Source organism: Rhinoderma darwinii, chromosome 5, assembly GCF_050947455.1.
Source record: "Rhinoderma darwinii isolate aRhiDar2 chromosome 5, aRhiDar2.hap1, whole genome shotgun sequence".
NCBI lineage: Eukaryota > Metazoa > Chordata > Amphibia > Anura > Rhinodermatidae > Rhinoderma > Rhinoderma darwinii.
In genome coordinates this window covers 161,334,864-161,359,954 of record NC_134691.1, presented here as the reverse complement: position 1 = coordinate 161,359,954, position 25,091 = coordinate 161,334,864, and the positions used below count along the sequence as shown (strand labels likewise).

The window sequence follows — 25,091 nt, the reverse complement described above, 5'->3', positions numbered from 1 at the left end:
GGTCAGAGGCGGAAGCGCCCGAAGATAGGGCATGTCGCTTCTTTTTCCCGCGAGGCAGTTTTACTGCTCGCGGGAAAAAGACGTCGACGCCTCCCATTGAAATCAATGGGAGGCGTTCTCGGGCCATTTTTGCCGAGTTTTGCGACGTGGTTTCCGCGTCAAAAAACTCGGCAAAATACTCCGTGTGAACATAGCCTTAATGTGCTAAATTACTATTCTAGCTGCAAACGTCTGGTTTTTAATGCAATATCTACATAGGTGTATAGAGGCCCATTTCCAGCAACCGTCACTCCAGTGTTCTAATGGTACATTGTGTTTGCTTACTGTGTTAGAAGGCTAATGGATGATTAGAAAACACTTGAACACCCTTGTGCAATTATGTTAGCACCGCTGTAAACAGTTTTGGAGCTATAAAACTGACCTTCCTTTGAGCTAGTTGAGAATCTGGAGCATTACATTTGTGGGTTCGATTAAACTCTCAAAATGGCTAGAAAAAGAGAGCTTTCATGTGAAACTCGACAGTCTATTCTTGTTCTTAGAAATGAAGGCTATTCCATGCGAGAAATTGCCAAGAAACTGAGGATTTCCTACAACGGTGTGTACTACTCGCTTCAGAGGACAGCAGAAACGGGCTCTAACCAGAGTAGAAAGAGAAGTGGGAGGCCCCGCTGCACAACTGAGCAACAAGACCAGTACATTAGAGTCTCTAGTTTGAGAAATAGACGCCTCACAGGTCCTCAACTGGCAGCTTCATTAAATAGTACCCGCAAAACGCCAGTGTCAACGTCTACAGTGAAGAGGCGACTCCGGGATGCTGGCCTTCAGGGCAGAGTGGCAAAGAAAAAGCGATATCTGAGACTGGCTAATAAAAGGAAAGATTAATATGGGCAAAAGCACACAGACATTGGACAGAGGAAGATTGGAAAAAAAGTGTTATGGACAGACGAATCGAAGTGTGAGGTGTTTGGATCACACAGAAGAACATTTGTGAGATGCAGAACAACTGAAAAGATGCTGGAAGAGTGCCTGACGCCATCTGTCAAGCATGGTGGAGGTAATGTGATGGTCTGGGGTTGCTTTGGTGCTGGTAAAGTGGGAGATTTGTACAAGGTAAAAGGGATTTTGAATAAGGAAGGCTATCACTCCATTTTGCAATGCCATGCTATACCCTGTGGACAGCGCTTGATTGGAGCCAATTTCATCCTACAACAGGACAATGACCCAAAGCACACCTCCAAATTATGCAAGAACTATTTAGGGAAGAAGCAGGCAGCTGGTATTCTATCTGTAATGGAGTGGCCAGCGCAGTCACCAGATCTCAACCCCATAGAGCTGTTGTGGGAGCAGCTTGACCGTATGGTACGCAAGAAGTGCCCATCAAGTCAATCCAACTTGTGGGAGGGGCTTCTGGAAGCATGGGGTGAAATTTCACCCGATTACCTCAGCAAATTAACAGCTAGAATGCCAAAGGTCTGCAATGCTGTAATTGTTGCAAATGGAGCATTCTTTGACGAAAGCAAAGTTTGAAGGAGAAAATTATTATTTCAAATAAAAATCATTATTTCTAACCTTGTCAATGTCTTGACTATATTTTCTAGTCATTTTGCAACTCATTTGATAAATAGAAGTGAGTTTTCATGGAAAACACAAAATTGTCTGTGTGACCCCAAACTTTTGAACGGTAGTGTGTGTGTGTGTGTGTGTGTGTGTGTGTGTGTGTGTGTGTGTGTGTGTGTGTATATATAGATTTATTTGCAGTGTAACTATCAGCCACATTTACTAATCTTATGCTGGTCTAAGAATGGAGGCAGTTGCAGTGTTCTTAGCGACAAATTTTATAAAGTACACACCACAAAATAAATTTGGCACTGTATACTTGGACACCGATCCCAATTTTTTGTCTACACTGTTTTCCGTTTTTGGGTTTTGTTTTTTTTTTGTCGCAATTTCCGTCAAAAACTGCCATAAAGTTCTTAGTATACGATGGGATTTTTGTATATACGTATCCAATAAATAGCCTGCAGCTGGAAATGGCTGAATAGAAATGAGTCTATTACAGATGGTGGTTGGGATATACACATTTGGAAAATGTGCTTGGATAATATAAGCTCAGAGTACCTCTACACCTATATCCATCCTGTGCCTTCTCTTTACAAAATGCTTGTGTACTGTCATAGGTGTAGCCTCACTAATGCACTGTAACCCCTATAGAAAACGCAATAGCCAATCCATTGAAGCCTAAAATGGATGCAACCATAAAGTTATACAAGGCTAAATTTACACCTAAAATACAAAGTTTCAGCACTTTGGCGAAGTAGAATAGTCCTCTCTTTAATCCCCCCCCCCCCCCCCCCCGACATCTGCCATCAGGAGACAGTTGGAAAGCCCCATAGACATTAGATTGTCGGCAGATCCTGTTGATTTAGGCCGGACTGCAGACCTTAATCTATTAATCTCCGCTTTAGTTTCTGGGTTCACATGTTGTGTTCATGTTGCTTTTTGAACAATTGGGGAGAAAAATGGATCTACAAACAATGCATGCGTTTTTACGAAGCGTTTTAGCTGTTATCTGGTTTTAAATGACTAGTCATAGGCTTACAGCTAAAATACTTTGTAAAACGCATGGTAATTTAGATGTGTTTTCCCTCAAAGTTAAAAGCAACATAAATACAACATGTGAACCCATCCTAAGGGTACTATTATATGGGCCGTGAAAACGAGCGCCGATCAACAAGACAGCTGGTTGATCGGCGCTCGTTTTCTTCTTTCATAAGGAGCGATGATTGCTTAGTATGGGGACAAGCGCTAGTTACTCCGATTGTTCATCCCCATACATTTTCATCATGACTGCAGCGCACCTCCCTGTTTACACAGGAGATGTGCTGCCGACAAGAATTATTTTGAAAAGAGCAGATCAGCCGATGAATGAGCGGTGCCCTGTTTACACAGGGGAACGGGAACGAGTGTTCATATGAACGTCCGTTTGCCTGATCATTGGTCCATGTAATAGGGACTTTTACTTTTTCTCTCTGCACGATGGATATCTACTCAATGTGCTCAATACAACTGTTTTTATGTTATTAAAGGGATTTTCCTGTACTTAAAAAAAAAAAAATTATCTATCAAAACACAAATATTTAAACCACTTAGCCATTTACTCATTTTAGAATATGCTGTATTATCTTGTTTGGCATTTGTCACATGAGGCCAATGCCCTCCAAAATCCGGACTTCCGATGACGTCCCGACCGTTCCCCGCTGAAGGCTTCTACTGGATGAATAACTTTTCCAGCTTCCTGAATGTACGGCACGTCATCACTGACGTCCGTTCAGTAGATTATTCCAGTCAAAGTATCATGCTCCTGAAGAATGTGGGGTTCAAAGAAAGTCTCTCTTTGATCCACTCATTCTTATTACAGCCGCCTGTGATCCTGGCCCACCGCATTCTATGAGAGATGCACAACATTCTGGGAGCGGACCTGGAAGCATCCATAGACCGGAACAGAGCGATGTAAACAAATGGCAGCGGGAGAAAAGTAGCGGCATAGGGGAGGCATGTAAAAAGGAGACTGTTGTGGAGGAGTTTGGGAGGGGTGAAGTAAGGTAGCCATAGTAAGTAAAAAAAAAAATCATATGGTATCTTAAAACCCCTTTTAAGTTAGATTATCTAGGACACCAATTATAGACCAACACAATCAGACCACGTTTTATGAGTAATCCAGGTAATTCCATATGGTTCATTTTACTTTATCTTGTAACTGTATATAGCATTGACCTACAACGCTTTTTCTTACAATACTGTTCCAAGTGGCACTCAAAATTGTATTTCCCATTTTCGAAAGTAATCCAGGTGAACTATTTGGAAATTCTGAAGTAGCCAGAAAGACCTGCATGAGCTAAAGGGAACACAAAAGTTTGATTATATGCGGAGGCCCAACAATGTCCTCTCGCAGACTCTATTTAGCTTGTAGATTTTGCATGTCTACTTTTATACGATTTAACTGATTAGCCGTCTCATTCCACCGGCACTCCGTAGTGTAGTAAAATAGGGAACATGTTAAATTGCCGACCAGAACATTTAATCTTTAGCTTCTACTACTTCTTTCACGATTATGTTCAAGAAATTTGGTTCAGACAGAGGGTCTTCTGTGTAGAGTTGTAATAAAGCAAAATGTTCCACCAAAGAAATGATGTTCTATTTCTCATAAATTGGACTTGAACATAGCCGAGTAGAGCTGTGGGTTTCTTCTAATTAAACGGGGACTTGATGTGGTTTTGGGGCTGTGGTTTGTTTTTGTTACAGTTACTATCACAGGAACAATTGTGTGTTACAGCTGGATCAAGGCAGGCAGGTTTTAACATGGTTTAATATGCATGGAGAGATCTGTTCTGGAAACTCGCAGATTATGTAGTGTGTGGAGTACGTACTTGTGGTACCTGTAGGCTCCAGCTCTTCGATATTCTGCCAGGTTTACCTCTGTGGGAGTATTGCATGAAGTTGGGCAATATAGCTTTTCATAATTTTTTTTTTTAATATATAGGCTTCTTCATAACTATAAAGATGACACATTTTATGTGCGTGTCACACCGCTTACAATTGTCACATTGTTAAAAAGTAGTTGTTGCAAGGCAGTCTTCAGTATCCTGCTCCGATATGAGGGAATGCCAAAACGTTTCAAAGAAGGTATCACAAAGGAGATATTCATTGTACTGAATGTGGCAACCTGAGGCACAGGTAACTTCACTGACGGGTTGATACGCCAGGCTTTTTTTTTTTAACTTCTACATTTTAAATTTGACAGGAAAAATAATACATATTTTCCTGTAAAGACGATGAATATTGCAGACTCCATTATAAGTCATTGGGGATCAGATGTCCTGATTTCTGCTATAAGAACGAAAACCGGGACAAAGATGTGACCCGAGTCCAAATCCATTTTTACCGATTTACAAATAAACATATAGGATATAAATGAAATATAGTGATTGTAGATATGCCAACACCAGAATGTATATGCTATTCACCTTCTGGCACTCCGCAATATAGCCAAGGTGTTATATGGCCTGCCCACAACGAGGTTATATAGAGATTGGTTTAAGACCACTACAGTCACCTGTGCTATAAACCAGGTCCACTTATCGGCTTTTGAAGTAATAGTAGCTTATGATATGTTGAGTTTTTAAGTGCAGTTGATTAAACCCCTCCTTGAAATGTAGAAAACGGCTTAAAAAATTAAAGAGTAACTGTCATTTCATAACACTTTTGACAAGTGCTGTGAGACCCCCACCGTTCACTAAAACAGAGTAACAAAAGCGTTTTAGCATTTTTATAATTTTTTTTATTTTTGGGTCTTCTCAGGGAGGGCTTATGTGCTCAATTTGTGTACATGTTGCCATGGGGAGGTGCTTTATGACTTGGCTTACGTTGTCCCGCTCCCTTCCTGACATGCGCACTGAGCGCGTTCTCCTTGGCGTTGCGTCATCATGGTGGATACTCGTCGCCATGTCTCCCTACAGGTGTTGCACATTTAGTGCTTTTGAGAGTCTCTATCTATCTATCTATCTTCGATCTATCTCATATCTATGTGTCTGTCTGTCTATCATCTATCTCAAATCTATCTATCTCAAATCTATCGATCTATCTATCGTGAAACGCGTGTCAAGGACTCTAGTGCTTTGCTACCTAAATACCTTAACAACATGTCCAGAATTTGTTACGCATTGTATGGCTGGTATTATTAGCCTCCCCTTGCTGTTTTCATTAGCCTGTTTTTTGTTTTTTTTCATTATTCTTCTAAAACAGTCATATTTTTACCTTACACCTGCTATAATTGTATGCAATTATATTACATTCTATATCCATCTAGTATTTTACTTTATATATAGTAAAAGTTAAATTGTAGCTATAAAGTATAATAGCCATATTATACGTATTACAAATTATATTAATTTGCTTATATGGATATACCGTGTACATTCTCTATAGCTTTAGTACGCTTCCTCCTTTTTACGTTTTGAAGAGCAAGGCCGTATCTTGTGGCTTCCTTTTGATTTTCCTTTCTTTTTGTCTGGCTAATTGACCAGTTAGAGAAGGTTAGAGGACACCGATTTGGTAAGAAATGAATTAGCGCACACTTTTGTTATGGATGTATTGTCCCGGAGGGGATGACTTAATTTGAAAACCAGAAATCCCCCAGCAATTGCTGTGTGTGTGTTTTGTCTGCTATCACTTGAGACCATTTGGATGCAGTTTGAGCTCTTCTGTCAGACAGGACACAGGTAGGTTGAAAAGTCACATTAGGATCTCTTAGAATTAAGGATGTAAGATGCTTCCTTTGGAGCGTTCAGGGAGACATTTTCAAGGAGCTGTCCAGTGAAGGTTCAGATCACGGGTCACAAGGTTTCCGAACACAGGACATCCACCCAGCTTTTAATTCTTTTCTGCTATGAACTGTGGAAGTTCAGCACTTTTCTGGAAATTCTCCAGGATTCAGGACCCTTTATCAATTGCCAAACTTGTGCTAAGGTTTGCTCTAGTAAGGTTCCTTCACGATGTGCACTTTCCTGTCCCTGTGTATAATCGGAGGGAAACAGCATTTATAGGTTTCAAGTAAGTAAGGATAAGATAAGAGCTCATGTATTGTACATTGTAAGAGTTTTATGATGGACAAAGATTCCTACCTGCAGAAAATTAACTCCCACATTATTTTATGTTTCAGGTAAAATAAAAATAAATAATTCGGAAAAATAACTGCAGTGACCAATATCGCATTTAAAAAAAGTTAAGTTTAAGGAGCTCCCTTTTTATTTTTTATTTAAATGGATTATGTAAGGAACGGAAAGGATTAGCGGTGTACTCACTGCAGTATATAATATACATTCCGGTCTCCCATCGTGCTGATTATGAGATTTTAAAAGATTTTTATAGCGCTGGCGGGGGACCGGAAGTCTACTTGCACAGTCTTCCTTCATGACGACATGACTCGCTGTCGTGTGACCTGCCCCGCTGTGCTCTATGTACAAGCAGTTTGTTATGTCATGAAGGACGACTCTGCCACGAGACTTCCGGGCACTGGAATGTATATTAGTGAGTGTACTCACATACTGTACACTGCTAATACTTTTTGCTTCCCACAGAACCCCTTTAATTAACAATCCGATAAACCAGTTCTCCCCCGCCCCTGTTCCCTGTGAGAACAAGAAAAAAATAAGGAGAAACAAAAGATTAAATCCTAATCCGCTCTGTGGGAGAGTAAGGAGGCGTTCACACATAGCGTAAATACTGCAGATTTTTCGTAGTATAATACAGTAGCATCAGAGTTAATGAGATTTGAACAAGTCACATAAGCACGCGGCATAAATGATAAGCGGAAATAAAACGCTCAAATTGACCTGCGGTGTTCTTATTTTTTTAATTCGCATGTCAATTGTATTTGCGTAATCGCTTCTTTTTTGTTGCGGGTTTTCCCCATTGAATTCAATTCAATGGGGAGGTAAAACCCGCAACAAATGGCAGATGTTGCAATTTTAGCAGAAAAAAATTCCGCCGCAAACATCGCAACTCAGAAAAAAATAAATATCTTTTATACATGGGACGTAACGTATGAATCCCTTTTTTTTTTTTTTTTTTTTTTTTTTCTCCGCAGCGGAAATTGAAACGGAAAAACTGCACCACAATTTGGTGCGGTTTTTCAGCCTGAATTCCCTGCGGCGACCAGAGCGGATACGTTGTGTTCTTTTACACAGTGTATCCGCTCTGGCTTAAAAGACTTCACTATAAAAGATATTTTTACAAAGTTTCCCATACGTTTTTGAAAGACAGCCCTTTACCCTTCAAGCACTGGTGAAAATAAAGTTTGGTTTTCAGTTCGCATATTTTAACAGCGGGAATTTGGTCCGAAATAATTTTGACGCAATTTGAAGTCTAGCTATGAATAAGCTACAAGCAATAGAGCTAAGATATTTACTCGGTGACTCCATAGACGTTGGATCTCCTAGAAGACAAATCCTAGGTTAAGGATTGTGATTTGAAAGATGTTATTGATACATAAAATTACCTCTTTCCAATAGTTGAGTTTGAGACCTTTCCAGGTGAGGTAGTACCAATCCGCTATCTCCCAATAGCTTTTAAAAAAGTTGCAGAATAATAAAGTCTGTACTATCTTGAATTGGATAATTTGATGATTCTTATTTGAGTAGACTCTAGGAATCTGGTGGTAGACTCTTGTCTAAAAGGCTGTAGGTTGGTCCCCCGAGTCTGTCACATTTTTTTTGTGCTTTTAAAACTAACCGGGCCTAGGTATTATTCAAAGGGTAACTTAAACAATCATGATGGTTTTGTCTATATACAGTATTTAACACAGTATGGAGTATACCTTTTGGCTCTAATAATGTTTTTCTGATTTTTTTATGTGGTCAAAGGCCAACATTAGCTGCAGGTACCAGAAATAATCTTTCTCACTCAAGCCAAAGCCTACCCTTTAATCTTTTAAAGTCTTTTAGTTCTCCATCAGATATGTGTGAAAGTTGGGAGAGCTCTTTGGCCGGCCAAAAATTATAATCAATTTCCTGTAAATTCTTTAGATATTTATTAAGCCAAAGTGGCGTAAACTCTAATATAAACTGTAATCTAAAAGCGTTATACTTTAGTTGAGCTTTACACTTAAACCTGTGTTCACATGAACTGACCATTCCCTGTGAATGGGTAGATCGATATTTATGGCAAGCAGATTTAATGTACCTTGAAAATACAAAATTGCTGATAAATGAAAGTGCTACACTTTGGAGGGCCAGGGCCACATGATGACACACACACACACACACACACACACACACACACACACACACACACACACACCATTTTTCTGTGGACATAGCCATATAAGGGCTTATTTTTTGTGGAAACATGTTCTTGTTCAAATGTTACCATTTGAAGTACCATATAATTTACTGAAACTGTAAAAAAAAATGTTGTGGAATTTAATTATTTAAAAAAAAAATCGTGTCCCCCCCCCCCCCCCCCACATTTTTTATAACCAGCCAGATACAACATAGCAGCAGCTTGCTAGCATTGCCAGGGTAGGAATGGCCACGGTTTTTGGCTTTCCCAGCATAACAATGCCAACCAGCGGCCGCCCCAGTACCTGACCATTACTTCAGATGGTCGGGTACTGGATTATTACCCCTGATGGCGGTGGTTACCAGCGTAATAATGGGGGGGGGGGTTAGTGTTAGCTTTTTCACCATCTAACACTAAGTCCCGCCTTAGTAATAGACGCTGTCAATCAAAAACCCTTGTTAGCATCTTTTGTTTTTTTTTTCAATAAAATTGTTGTCATCTAAGTAGTCCTCGCATCCGAAGTAGTCCAACAATGGAACCTGTAAAAAAACTGAAACACAAACAAAAAACAAAAAACTTTTATTATACTTCCCTTTCCTGGGTCCAGCGCTGGAGCAATGGGAAACTCCTGACGTCACATATATTGATAGTGATGTCCGGAGCAGTACTGGAGTCCTCGGGCAGAGTGCTAGTAGAGGCTCTGCCATGGGACTCTGGTCCAGGGAAGCTCCTGACGTCACGGTCTATATATGGACAGAAATGTCAGGGGCTTCCCCAGGGTCTGACTCCTCACGCAGAGCGCTAGTAGAGGCTCTGCTCCGGGATTCCGGCCCTGGGAAAACTCCTGATGTCACTGTCCACACTATCCCCGGGCAGAGCACTAGCTGATGTTCTGCTCGGGACTTCAGCGATGGGAAACTCCTGACGTCACTATCCATAAATGGCCAGTGACATCAGGAGCAATACCGGAGTCCCCGGGCAGAGGGCTAGCTGATGCTCTGCTCAGACTCCAGGGCAGGAACCCTTTTTAACACCACCACTCGGATGGAATCCAAATGACGGGCCTTCTTTTTTTTTTTTTTTACACGGCCCCATTGAATTGTATGGTGGCAGTGAGAACGGCCTGAAATAGGGCATATTCTATATTTTGATGGGCCGTCAAATCGGCCATGTGCATATCCCCATTGGGGATAACAGATTTTAATGCAGCCGAGTGACGGCCTTTAGATTTAGATTTTGACGACTGTGACAGACTTTTTTTTCTTTTCTTTGTCGTGTGAATAGGGCCCAAACCATTTCACATTCAACAAATTTGGTGGTTTAGAATGATGCCGGGATTTTTTTCGTTTGTGTTCTGTTTCAAGGATTAAAAGTACTGGTCCACTGTGGAACTACACTTTTCACTTAATATTGGGAAATTCAAATGACTCTTCCTTCGCCACCCACAGAATGCCTGTTGGCTGTAGCTGCAGAATAGGATGAACCTCAACTAGAAGTACATCTATAAGCAATGCTATAGCATAAAAAAAAAATCATAGGGCTAGAAACAAACACCAGGGCATGAATCATGCAAGTTTTTTTTCAGGTCACTTTTTTACTTGAAAAAAATTTAAAAGATGTAAATGACACAGAAAATAAAACAAATTAATTGCTTGATTTGTCAATTAAGTTGGAGATGGCAAATAACTCAGTGACCGGCAGACGGGCTTAAAGCACTCCCACGAGAAAAGGCAGACAGCAGCTCGACATCTGCATAACGGTATTTATAGAAATGTTAAAAAGGTCTTTGTGACTCCTCCACCCTAGAAAATTTCACTGCCAAATTAAATTCTTATATTGAAAAACTATGTTTTCCAGACATCTACCTTGCTGCTTGATCACTATAAGATGGCACATTTGTTTTTACATTTAAAATAACCTGAAATTCAAAAATATTTGACTACAAAAAGTATATAACCTGGGCTCAATCCAACTTTAGGCTAAGTTCCTGCGTAGCGTAACTGCTGCATGTTTTCCAGACAGATTTTGGGACAGAAAATCTGCAGCGTATTTCAGAAACCGCAAACGTGCATATATTGACCTTCAATGTGGATTATAAATCCACAGCATGTCCATTAATGCTGCGCATTTGTTGCAGAGTTTCCCATTGGATTCAATAGAGCCAAGTTCCGCCAAAATGCCATTGGCTGCAGAATTTCCTGTGATTATGCTGCATTTTCTTCGCAAATTCCTACAGGTTAAAAAAAATCAATGCGATTTATTCGGCTGGATTTCCCTCCATGTTCTTGGTCATATACGCTTCAGACTTTTTCACAGTGTATACGCCCTGTGTGAACACACCCTAAAGGTATATAAAGACCTTAATGGGCTCAGGATTTGAGACCTAAAATTGCACTTTCACTTTAAAACACATCTGACACTCCAAAATGCTGCGATATGTGATAGTCCAGTGTGGGGGGGGGGGATTCTATGATAAACGACACCATATAAATATTGTGCCAATTGTCTAATAACCTCTTAGGCCACATGTACGCGCAGCAGATTTTATATCTGGGTTTACGGGCAAGTGCATGAGATTTAAAAAAACATTTTCCACATGAAAATGTAGAAAATTTTAAATCCGCAGTGTAGTCCTCATTTAACTTGTAGAATTTACTGTGGGAACGCTGCAAATACGCTGTGGAAAATCCGCTATGTGTGGGGGTACCCTTAGGCCGGGTCCACCTGGGAAGGAAATGCTTCGGATTTTCCGTGCTGAAAATCCGCAGCGGATTGCAGTACAAATCTGAATAAATCTCATCCACGTGCTGTAGATCATTTTCTGCACGGAAATTGGGAGCAATCTGCAGATTTAAAAAATCTGTACAATGCTCATTGTATTGTGGATGTTTATAGCCGATCTCACCCTTTGCAATGTAAAAGGGGCAAAGCTGAAATGAAACTGTAGCAAAATCTGCATGGAACACTTGATACCATTAGTAAGAATACAGTAGACTCTTCCTTGGTCAAATACCAATTATATGGTATCTACAATACTACTTTTAATAAATACAATTTTATATTAAATTTTTAATATTTAAAGAGGCTCTGTCACCAGATTCTCAAATCCCTATCGCCTATTGCATGTGATCGGCGCTGCAATGTAGATAACAGGAACGTTTTGTTTGTTTTTTTGAAAAACTTTCATTTTTGGCCACGTTATGAGCTATTTTATGTATATGCAAATGAGCTTTGAAATGGACAACTGGGCGTGTTTTTTTTCGTATGTCCAACTGGGCGTGTATTGTGTTTGTAACTGGGCGTGTTTACTTGTTTTACTAACTGGGCGTTGTGAATAGAAGTGTATGATGCTGACGAATCAGTGACCAGTCAGCATCATGCACTCCTCTCCATTCATTTACACAGCAGCATCACGTTCTTACTAGAACGATGTGCAGCCACATACACAAGTGTCCTGATAATGAATACACATGACCTCCAGCCTGGACGTCATGTGTATTCACAATCCTGACACTTCTGAATCTTTTCTGTGAGCTTCCAGCAAGCTACGCATAATCTCGCGAGATTACGAGGTAAACGAGATTTCGTTTCCCTTGCTGGAAATCTCACAGAAAAGATTCAGAAGTGTCAGGATTCTGAATACACATAACGTCCAGGCTGGAGGTCATGTGTATTCATTATCAGGACACTTTGGTTATGTGGCTGCACATCGTTCTAGTAAGAACATGATGCTGCTGTGTAAATGAATGGAGAGGAGTGCATGATGCTGATTGGTCACTGATTCGTCAGCATCATACACTTCTATTCGCAACGCCCAGTTAGTAAAACAAGTAAACACGCCCAGTTAAAAACAATACACGCCCAGTTGGACAAACGAAAAAAAACACGACCAGTTGTCCATTTCAAAGCTCATTTGCATATAAATATATATGTATATATATATATATATATATATATATAATAGCTCATAACTTGGCCAAAAATGAACGTTTAAAAAAAAAAAAGTTACTGTTATCTACATTGCAGCGCCGATCACATGCAATAGGAGATAGGGGTTTGAGAATCTGGTGACAGAGCCTCTTTAACTTATGGTTAATAAATTATTCTAAATCTTTTCTACTCAGTGTGATGGTTTGGTCTGGGAATACAATTTTTTTCCCCCTTATTATAGCCCCTAATTAGGAGTCTGCTGTACTCATGAAGAGTGCGTTGCACATGTCTCTCTACTTTTCTTCCCTGTTGACATGTACATTGTCATAAACCCCTTATTGACCATCCTATTTTATATCTTTATGACCAAGCTGTTTTTTTGCGGGACAAGATGTATTTTTTAATAGCACCATTTTGGGGTACATATAATTTATTGATTATCTTTTATTAACTTTTTTTTTGGGGCGTAAAAGAAAAAACCCCAGCAACTTCACCAATTTTTTTGCGTCTTTAATTTACACCATTTACCGTGTGGTATAAATAACATAATAACTTTATTCAGCGGTTCGTTACGATTGCGACGATACCGAATTTATAGGGTTTTCTTATGTTTCACTACTTTTACACAGTAAAAACACTTTTTTTTTTCTTCTCAAAATTGTGTTTTTGTGTCTCCATATTTGAAGAGCCATAACTTTTATTTTCCGCCGATGCAGCTGTATGAGGGCTTTTTTTTGCAGGATGACTTTTAGTTTCTATCAGAACTATTTTGGAGGCAGGATGAACAGAAAACAGCAATTCTGGCATTATTTTTCATTTTATTTTTTACAGCGTTTGCCGAGCGGGTTAAATAACCATAGCTTTATATTTGGGGTTGTTATATGTGTAACTTACCATAATAAAGCATTTTGTAAGGGGAAAAGTGTCTAATTTTTTTTTTCTTTCTTTATTTATTAACTTTTATTAAACTTTTTTTTATTTTACTTTTACTAGTCCCACTAGGGGACTTCACTATGTGATAGTCCGATCGCTTTTATAATACACTGCAATACTTCTGTATTGCAGTGTATTACTGCCTGTCCATTTCCAATGAACAGGCATGTGCTAGGTCATGCCAGATACCTGGGGGCCTTTATTAGGCCCCTGACTGCCATAGAAGTCACTGGCACCCTGCAATCTCATAGCGGGGTGCCAGTGGGGTGAGAGAGGGAGCTCCCTCCCTCTCTCCAAAACCACTTACAACCACTCTGGTAGCTGAGAACAGGGAGTTTTAACTGCTCCCGGCGGCGCTGCTTTATTCTGATGTATGCATCTGAATAAAGCCCGTTAGTGGCCTCCGTGAAATGGCGAATTGGTGGTCACTAACGGGTTGAAGTGTAACTAAACTTTTTAAAAAAACTTGTGACAATCTTCACGGGCCTTTAAAAAAATAAATAAAAAGAAATGGTCGTGTGAAAACAGCAATGGAACTCAGATGTTCTAAAAACAGCCTTGTGACGGCTAGCGGACATTTTCCACAATGAGAGATCAGTCCAGAGTTTGTGGTCTACCACCTTTAACATAAGTAAACAATATGGATTAATACCTGAATGCTGCAGCCATTTTGACTTTTTTTTTTTTTTTTTTTTACAGTTCCTTGTCTTCCAAGAGCCATAGCTGTTTTTTAAATTTTGCGGATATAGCCATATGAGTTGGTTTTTTTTTGCGGGACGAGTTGTGGTTTTTAATGGCACCATATAATGTATGGGGAAACTAAATTCTTTGCAAAATAGAATTGGAAAAAAAAAAAAAAAAAAGGAGCAATTTTGTTTTGGGGATTTTTCTTTTACGACGTTCACTGTGCTGTAAAAATGACATGCTATCTTTTATTCTGCGGGTCAATACGATCACGCAATACCACATTTATATATATTTTTTTAATGTTTTGTCTTAGACCCATAACTTTTTACATTCTCTGTCGGTGGAGCTGTGTGAGGGCTTGTTTTTTTGCGGCGCAAGCTGTAGTTTTTATAATTTGGGTGAAAATGTTCTTTTATATCCTTTGCATGGTATGCAGCTTTCACTGTTGTTCAACATGCCATTGTGGGCATGAATATTCCTTGTTGCCATTTCGTGGAGTATATAAAACGACCTGGCAGTTTATTGGTATACTGAGTTTTTAAAGGTCTTTAACTGGATTACTCCCAGAAGTTCCCTTGCGACACCGTACCTAAATAGGTTTTGCTTTATTGTGCGATTTCTAGTTCTTACATAGTCCTTTATAATAAGGCAGTTTATATTGCACAGAGTGATGTAAAAGTTTATGTAATCTCCGAGCAGAAGACAATAATGCTAAGTCTTTCGCTGCAGCCATCTGCAACATATCCCTACAGGCCAATACACAGGAGTGCATAGTGATGGATCGCATGAGCTGGCTGTGGTATATGCAGAAGATTTACAACACAATTAAAAAGCTGTTTTCCACTCCTTTTTTGTTTTATGGGCATTCACTGAAACAAATTGTCCAATATATACAATTTAGCATTAAATGTACTTTATTCAATGATGATCTTGCTGTGCAGAATCACTTCAATGACCGCTTTCTGAAGGTAATGTAATGAAGTCATTTCTTTTTTTGGCATGGCATAAAACTTAAAACAAGAGCACTACAGTCCGCTGTTTGACTCGAACGCTTTGTTATTAACCTGATCAAAACGACTTTTAAAAACTGTAGGCTGAAAGAGGGAAGGAGTAAAATGAGACTTGGGAGGTTTCCTGCCGTTTCCGGGATGTGGAGCAATTTTTGAACGGCTATTTCAGAAAGCTGAGATCTGCTGGAAACGCTGAATTTAAATAATATGATGTCTTAAAACTTGTGCCTGGTGTTAAATCTCTCCACAGCTTATAAAGTTCGCTAAATTTATCTGTGTCCAGGTGATTTGGAGCCGCAAATAAGAAAAGTGAGGACTTTTCACATTTCTTAATGTAACACTTAAAAGACTTCTTTGTGAAAGGACGTCAAGGTTTTCTTCTCCTCCTTTTTTTTTTTCCGTCTTCTCCCCTTGGCCTTCCCGAACTGACTCCAAGGTTTATCTCCTCCTGAATTAAAGCAATATGGATTGAGCAAACTTATATGAACTTTTGGTGATGCCAGTGTTTTGAAATATTATATATCTGTATTACTGCTACGTTACATGTTCCAAGAGAGTAAGCACCGAGCTTAAGAATAAGGCTGCATTTGTTTTCTTTTTACAGCCAGTCAATAAAATGTGTTCTGAACCTTTTTCTAATAGTGATACTGTGCTGCTTGTTCTCGCTTCTGAGCAGAAACCATTCCCACCAGTGCTCTTAAATCTGCCTTTTATTATGCCAAGTAGATTTTTTTTTTCCAACAAAATCTTTAGCCTTTTTCATTATGTAATTGACATCTGTGTGTGTGTGTGTGTGTGTGTGTGTGTATGTATATGTGTGTGTGTGTGTGTGTGTGTGTGTGTGTGTGTGTGTATATATATATATATATATATATATATATATATATATATATATATATATATATAAAAAAATTAAATGCAAATTATATCTTTTATATTATGAGGGAGCACTACAGTGGTAGTGAAAAAAGTAATGTAATTATTTATTCATAGACTAACGTTTCAGCCCTTTTTCTTGGGGCTGCCATTAATACTTGAGTAAGGCTTTCATGCAGCTATTCACCCATTAAAATACCCATGCCACGTAGCCCCCGGCACACAGTTTTTGTGTGGATGTTAATGCCAGGGAAGGTTTGAGTCAGCAGAGCGCTGGAGACTTTTATGCAATATGCACCTCGGCAATCAGCGACCCCGCTCTGTAACTTGACATGGTCTTCCACTTTGTGGCTGAGTTTATGTGGTTCCTAAATGCTTACACTTTACAATAATAGCACTCACAGTTGAACCTGGAACATCTAGGAGGGAAGAAATGTCACAAATTGACTTGTTACAATGGTGGTATCCTATTACAGTACCACGCTGGAATTCAGTGAACTCTTTAGAATGATCCATCCTTTCACACGTGTTTGTAAAGGTGACTGCATGGCTAGGTGCTGGATTTTATACACCTGTGGTAATGGGACTGAAAAACACCTTAATTCAATGATTAAGAGGTGTGTCCCAATTCTTTCGTCCATATCTGTAAGAGTAATAGAATACTAGTAAAAAAAAATGCAAAAGATTTCTACTCTTTTTCACGTTCGTGAAGTCCACAAAGCTTGGCAAAAACACAAATGGATCCAGTGACCAAGAGAAGGTTTTTATAAAAATTTTCTGTTTAACATTTGTCTACTAGTAGTCTACCGCTAATGCCGCCTTATTGGGAAGGATGATCATTTTTCGAACATACCTATTTTGTCCAAGTCAGCCCATCGTGACCCATAAAAAAAAGTGCTTAGTCCATCAGGAACTGTATGCAAATGAGTGTCCTGTTTTCGAAGCAGAAACCACGTAAAATACCAGATAATGTTTTTTGGTGTTTTATTTTTTATTTTTTTTTGCGACACACATAGGGCTTTAAAATTGAAACTAATATTGATTTATTTTTGTAGATCTTATTTAGAGAGAACGGTTTAAAAGAGGAAACCTTTTTTTTTTGCTAATTTTCATGTTCTGTTTTAAGGTAGTTTGTTCAATAAATGATAATAACCCAAAAAATATATCCTCTTAGTCTCCTGTGCATAGCAATGCCATATGTGCACATTATGTGTAACGTATGACATTGCAACCGAGGACAAAGACTCTAATGGTTTCAATTGCATCTCCCTCACTTAAAGAATTATTCCCACTTAGTAGTTTATGGCATATCCTGATAGATGCAGGACCCCAGCTCTTGGACCCACACCTATCTCCAGAACGGTGTTCATCGGCCGGAGAATTAATGATGAGGTGTACGTTCGTGTGCGCCTCTCCCTATTCTATATTATGAGGGTATGTTCACACGCTGACTCAAAAACGGCTGAAAATTACGTAGCTGTTTTCAGCATAAACACCCTCTGATTTTCAGTCGTTTGTGAAGCTGAAAACGTTTTTTCAGGTGTTTTTGGAGCTGTTTTTCCATTAACACAATGAAAAACAGCGCCAAAAACGGATTGAAGAAGTGACATGCTGCTACTTTTTACAGGGCATTTTTTTACGCGCCATTTTTTTAAACTACTGCGTGAAAAAACGCCCTGTGTGAACGAAGCACAATTTTTCCCATTTGAATTCAATGGGCAGATGTTTGTAGACGTTTAGGTACCGTTTTTTTCGGACATATTTCGGGGGGATTTATGCACCGAAATACGGGTGAAAACACAGCGTGTGAACATGCCCTAAAAATTATGGAACTGAGCTTGCTTGCTTGGCTGTTTCCATAATTTCCATAGGAATCCATGAAGAGAACCATGCACTCATGTTCTAAAGATAGGTGCGGATCCCAAAGCCAACACTTATGCCTTATCCTGTGAATATCCCTTACATGTCTAAGGTGGGTCTACCCTTTTAACTTTTTTGTATTAAAGATGCAAAAGCAGATAGGGCCGGGGTAGAACAGTCAAAAATTGGTGGCTAGGCGTTACTATTGTATGTGTGGGGCAAAATACATTCTGCGTGGCAGGAATGTATTAATGCCTGACACCTATGCAAAATGCATTGGTGTTAAGCAGAATGTCTAAAATTGGCTTGTGTGGGTTCGATGATGTTTTTCTACATTTTACTATATTTCATTTTAACTATGAAGGCACAGTTTAGCAGGGAACACATAATCTACTTCTCTGCTGTCTCCATTTATAGATCGCTGATCAAAGTGATCTAATGGTAACAGTTCATTAGATCACTGTTACCATTGATCTTTATACCGAGACGTGCAAAGAAGATACAACTCGGACGGCTTTTGCATTTGGTAACACAGAGCTCAATATGTGACAGGGAACTGGTTATTTCAGTTCCCTTTCACAGTAGAGGAGCGCACAGTTCCATCAAAGAGAGCATGTATATTAACGGTCTTCTGGCACAGGGTCATTAACACATTAATTCACATTGAGTGGGCAAGAAGTGGTTAAAAAATGGCAAAAGTGCCAAAATTGTTGCAGGGAGGAAATGCAGAAAATGACATAAGTGCAGTGATATCCCCCTATTGTATTGTGAAAATGGAGAACATTCAAAGTTTGTAGGGGTGTTATCAAAATTTCTGCCATTTTTGAAGAAATGAAACATGGTAAATAGTCTAGACATTTTTTGGTAACTACGTAATCTTGAAAAACTTGGTATCAGTAAGGCATTCTGTAATGTGGAGCGATGGCTGGTTGAATGAAGATTGCACAAACACACGAGAAGTGACCGTTTTGTGTATTAAGCACTGGAAGGAAAAAAATAAATCCACTCAACGCTAGACTTTCAAATGCTTGTTATTATTTTTTTCCTCCTCTTAAACCACATCTGGAGAAAAGTTGAAAGTCCCTAGGTCAGCAAGTTGAAAGTGTTTACCTTAAATTAGAGAGTACATGTACACCCACCTTGGCCTAATATATATGGTCAAACATCATCAAAGTTGATAGCCTTTGCGGAAAAGAGAACTTTAGCTCTGGACAAACAAACCTGTGTATTTTATCACATCTAGCACTACTGGAATGTTCCTCCTTCCCTGATTTCATTACTGGCTCTTGGCACAGGCAAGAGCCTGGAGTCAATGGTTCGATTATAGGCATCGACAATGGCTGCATTGCTGTGCCCTTTTTGAAAACTGACACCCAGTACAAAATTGCGGCCTATGGGTGCCGGAGAAGTTCCACATCAGTCTTGTGGTGTGTGTAGCATTGCCAGACAGTAAATCAGCTGTGCTGTGCGTCGGCCAGACACCAGTAGCACTTGCTGCCTGTTTCCATCTCATTGCAAATCCCGGGCCTATCACTCGATAGACCTGGAAAGGAAGTAGTGAGGAAGTGAGTGCCACTGCTAGTTCAGAATGTTCCAGTGTGGTTGGAAAGTCTGAGAAATCGCTTGGGTGAGAAGAACAAGACCTTATTGACAGGGTTCAATCCTGGTCATGGTCTGTTTCACATCAGTGTATTAAATCCACAAATCGCTTCCTCTCCCCTTTTACCCTATAGCTTTAGCACTTTAGTCTACAGTTTAATATTTGTATTTCCCAGGATAAACTATTACAGCATAAATAAAAAAATATTTTATTTTTTTTTGTAATTTCTCAGTGTTACATGTCCAGCTAATTACAAAAAATGCTGTCAAATGTGTCATAATCTCGAATGTGAAAATATAACCTTTAGCAGGTATGTGTATATAGTACAATTAATGTAACCTCCTAATATACATTACGGAGTTGTTTCATTTTTGCATGTAGGTCCATGTTCACACAGCATGGATTTGTCATAGGCAAACTCGCCCTGTTTTATTTTATTTTTCAGTCAGAAAATCTGCAGCAGAAATCCATGGCTAAAGAGCTGATTTCTGTCTGGGTTTGGCTAGCGAATCACACGCGGATTAGCCCTATCGTAATTCAATGGAGCTAATCTGTGGCTTTTCAGTGTAGAATCCGCAGAAATACATTTTAAATACCTCCGTCCATTCAGTATTATTTCTCGTGGATATTTCCCTGAGCGTTTGACTACCCTATTCACACACATTGCTGGTGGAATGTTCGCAAATTCCACACCTGAATCTTCACAAATTAGTGATCGTAGGAACATGGCCTGAGGCTTTACACACACACACACACACACACACACACACACACACACACACACACACACACACACACACACACACTCTCTACTTCTTTACTCCTTTAATTCAGGCAATTAGTTTAACTTTTTATTGTTGTACAGAGTTCATTTAGAGATCATATATCCTATTGGTTCAGGGCCAGATTGAAATCGGTTTGGACCCCTATGCAATAAGGGCTGTCTGCCCCTCGCCACCTGTTTTGCGTCATGTAGTACGTTTGTTTTATTTTTACTTTTTATCTATAAATGTACCGTAATTATTCTATTAGTTTTAACTTTATTGTATTCCCATGCTTTATTCTCGGATATTTACATTACTGCTTCACTACAAGTGGAATGTGCTGAGTTCTCGAGGCAGACAGTATGAGTTTCCCCTGATCACGTGGATGAGATGTGTTCAAATGTCATTCACGTGGCTGCTACTAAGATCTGTGGCATTTCTGTCCCACGTGAATCCAGCCTAAAAGTGAATTAACGAATGTTCTGTGTGTAAGGTTAAAATGTTTGCTCTTTTCTATTTTTTATTTTTTTTGTAATGTACTCGTCCAATGTTTAACTTTTATCTAAAATCTTATGTTATTGAACTAATCATCACGCTATTGCTCTCACCTTCATTTTGTTATATTTTAGCTTGATCAGGTTTATTTTGACCTGGAGAATATTGCTTCTGAATGTCTGAAGCTCCGCATTTGGCTAAACATTTTGGTTGGCCTACTGTGTGCACCTTTCTGCAGTATTATTTCTGGATTCCATAATATCAGCTCCCATACAGTGGCTGTGCACGTTTCTCACTTTTTTTTTTTTTTTTTTCCCCTCTCTCTTTTAGGATGGTTCCTATTTGGCTGAATTTCTACTGGAAAAGGGCTACGAAGTAAGTGACTAAGAGTTAGGACAGGCTGATGAAATCACTTGTGCGCAGCAGCCTACAGAGCTTCCTCTCTTGCTGTCCTTTCACTGTGTTTTCCATTCCAAGTCCAGATAACAAATCTAAACTTCCAAAAAGAATGTGCAACATGGCCTGTAATCACGCCAGCTTATTGTACTATTTATCAGAGAGGGTCCGCTCGTGGATTCCCTTGTCTCCTTAGGGTATAACCGCTGCGTACATTTCCCGCAAGGTCAGATAAGCGGCAACCTGCACAGGCCAGAGTTGTAAAAAAAATTACAGAATAATTTATGATGTAATGCAGCACATAACGAACATGTTCCCTATGAAGTCACTTTTTAGTTTGTAAGTTGCTCTAACCAATAAAACTTTTTAATACAGAATTTAGTCATATATAAATTATTTGAAATACTGTTTTATTGTGATTCAAATGCTGTCAATATATTCGAGTCGTAGCTTGTTTAAAATGATCTTGTCCTTTTGAGCCATTATTGTGCCCAAAAGGGAATTGAAAACTTGGAAAGTCCACGGATGGCCTGTTTTTTCCCATGCGTTAAGAAATACAGGTAGGACTGAGGACTATGTAGTCCTGCACAAACTGTGATGACACAGGCCACTATATGTGATCAGCCCATGTCATGACTCTAAATTCTGTGGGTAAATTTATTTACATAAGGGGATGTCATTCATATTCTTCAATTTTGTTTTCCTGATTCGGACAGATGCTGTAGGTATACAACACCGCTTCTGCCCTAACACGTATTTAAGAGCTTCTAAACTTTAACTAGTCGTGGGTAAGAAGCGGTCCCCTTGAAACACTGTATATTTACTTTATTCCGGCATCGCAGCCTCAGAAGTTAAGTCTCCCTCCCTCTCTCCAGATAAGTGTGTGTGTGTGTGTATATATGTATATATATATATATATATATATATATATATATATATATATATGTGTGTGTGTATATATATATATATATATATATATATATATACACTCTCTCACACGTATGTGTATTCATTCATATTAGAGTAGGATTCTCTTCTCTATGTGTAGTGAAGACATGATCGCAGATAGGCACTGCCCACTAGCTTAGAGTCGACTGAGAATTAGAGAGAGCCTGCAGCAGTGGGAACAGCTAAAAAAAATGTGGAATACAAGTCATATAATGACCTGCAATAGTATTAGTGCTCTGAAGTTTACCTAACCTTTTGCAGGCTCTATCTCTAAGGGCTTGTTCACACATAGCGGAATTGCTGTGTGTTTTCTGTCCGGAATTGAGGACGGAAAATACGCAGCAGAATACCGTAGCATCCAAGTGGGTGAGATTTAACAAATCTCATACACGCTGCGTAAAATTAACCTGCGTTGCATATTTTTCGTATATATCGCAGCATGTACATTTTTGCTGGGGAAAGTGAACTGGAATGCTGCTTTTTCAGAGGAGATGTCCCCATCTCCCAACATTGAGTAAAACTCAGTAAAATCCGCACCATTTTATGCAGTAAAAGACATAGGAAATAATAAGTTTTTTCCACAGCACAAATCCTGCTAGTTTCTGCGGAATTGCTGCAGAAATTTTCTGAAGCAATTCCGTTATAAGCCCTAATTCTGTTTTCTCAGAGCTAGTGGGTACAGCCTAGTATAGAGGATACAGCAGTAATGAGCAGTGTAGCTGTGAACTCAGCACTGGGGTGAGATGTATCACTTACCAGAAGCTGCAGCAGCATCTGTTTGTAACCTGATCCTTGGATTTTTAACGCTTTGTCCATCTCCTCAAGAGGAGATGGAATATCAGCTCACTAGAGTTAAGACCCATTTACTCGGGTCAATAATCGACCGAACAAGCATTCTTATGGATGCTCGTTCACAATTATTGGCCCGGGTAAACAGGGCAGCGATCAGCCGACGAATGAGCTGACCAATCAGCGTCATACACCCCTCTTAATTCATGGCCAGCTTTATTCACAGTACAACGTGATCTCGCAAGATCACACTGTGACATGACTTCCTACCGCAGGTTCTTCACCGGAGCGATGGGATAATGACCAGACATCGCCTCCAGCTGTTCCAGGATGGTTATCCTCCTCAGCAGCAGTCCTGGCATGGCTGGAGGTGATATCTGGTCATTCTCCCGTCGCTCTGGTGAAGGACCTGCGGAAAGAAGTCACGTCACAGTGTGATCTCGCGAGATCACGCTGTGCTGTGAATAAAGCTGGGCATGGATGAAGAGTGTATGACGCTGATTGGTCAGCGTCGTACACTTTTCTTTAAAACGCCCACTTGGTTAAACGCTTGGGCATTTAGAAAAAATTAGCAGAAATCTAAAAATTATCAGAACTTTGTCAATAATAAACGTTTTTTAAAAACACAGTACTTATCTACATCAAAGCGTTGATTAGATTAGGCAGGAAATAGAGAAGTATTAAACTTGTGACAGAGCTTCTTTAAGATGTTACGTTCCATGGAAGCAGGCTTTTTCTTATCGCAACTCAGACCAGCCTGTAGCAGGTCTAACTTCTCCATCCTCGCACACTTAGGGCTTATTTAGACGAACGTAAAATACGTCCGTGCAACGTGCGTGATTTTCACGCGCCTCGCACGGACCTATATTAGTCTGTGGGGCTGTGCAGACAGTCAGTGATTTTTGCGCAGCGTGAGTCCGCTGCGTAAAACTCACGACATTGTCCTATATTTGTGCGTTTTCCGCGCATCACGCACCCATTGAAGTCAATGGGTGCGTGAAATCACGCGCACCACACGGAAGCACTTCCGTGGGACGCGCGTGATTCGCGCAGGAGCAGTAAAAAGTATGAATGAAAACAGAAAAGCACCAGGTGTTTTTCTTTTTACAAACATACAGAGTGTCATAATAATGGCGGCTGCGCGAAAATCATGCAGTCGCGCATCATACGGGAATGACACACGGAGCTGTTAAGTGCCTTTTGCGCGTGCAAAACGCACACGCTCGTGTGAATCCGGCCTCAGGGTATGTTCACACGCACTGTTTTCAGACGTAATTCGGGCGTTTTACACCCCGAATTACGCCTGAAAAAACTGCTCCATTATGCCTAGAAACATCTGCCCATTGCTTTCAATGGGTTTTACGATGTTCTGTTCCCACGAGGTGTAATTTTACGCATTGCTGTCAAAGGACAGCGCATAAAAAGATGCCCGCGAAAAAGAAGTGCATGTCACTTCTTGGGACGTTTTTGGAGCCGTTTTTCATTGACTCCATTGAAAAACAGCTCGAGAAACGTCCGTAAAATACGCCGTGAAAAATGCGAGGAGTTAAATGTCTGAAAATCAGGAGCTGTTTTCAGGCGAAAACAGCTCTGTAATTTCAGACGTATTTTGTCACTGCGTGTTAACATACCCTTATTCTGTAGCCACTTTCAGCTGCACCATTTTAAAATTATAAGGCCCTGTTCACACAGAGTTTGGCTAAAACCGTGGCAAAAAACGGCTGAAATTGGCTCCTATTGTTTCCAATGGGAGATGGAGGCGATATTTTTCCCGCGAGCAGAAAAAAACGCTGGCGGGAAAAAGTAGCGATATGCCCTATCCTTGAGGCGTTTTCCGCTTCAAAAACTCCATTGAAAAAAGTGGGAGAAGGAAAAGATGCCACGAACGGCCGACGCGTTTTTTTGACACGTTTTTATGTCACAATCCGCTCTCAGTTTTTTCCTTTGCCTGTTGAAGAAATAGAT

At 39.8% G+C, this 25,091-nt stretch overlaps 1 protein-coding gene across 5 annotated transcripts in view; it reads left to right on the top strand.

Annotated features, from left to right (window-relative positions):
• The window catches only part of GMDS (GDP-mannose 4,6-dehydratase), a 507,671-nt gene that overhangs the window by 63,888 nt on the left and 418,692 nt on the right, over positions 1-25,091 (top strand). For 4 of the 5 annotated variants that reach the window (XM_075828476.1, XM_075828474.1, XM_075828475.1 and 1 more), the window contains exon 3: positions 21,324-21,368. The exons of the other annotated variant lie outside the window; for it this stretch is intronic. In XM_075828476.1, coding sequence (XP_075684591.1) covers positions 21,324-21,368 — 45 coding nt within the window. The remainder of the gene's footprint in view (positions 1-21,323; positions 21,369-25,091) is intronic. 5 annotated transcript variants of the gene reach the window in all.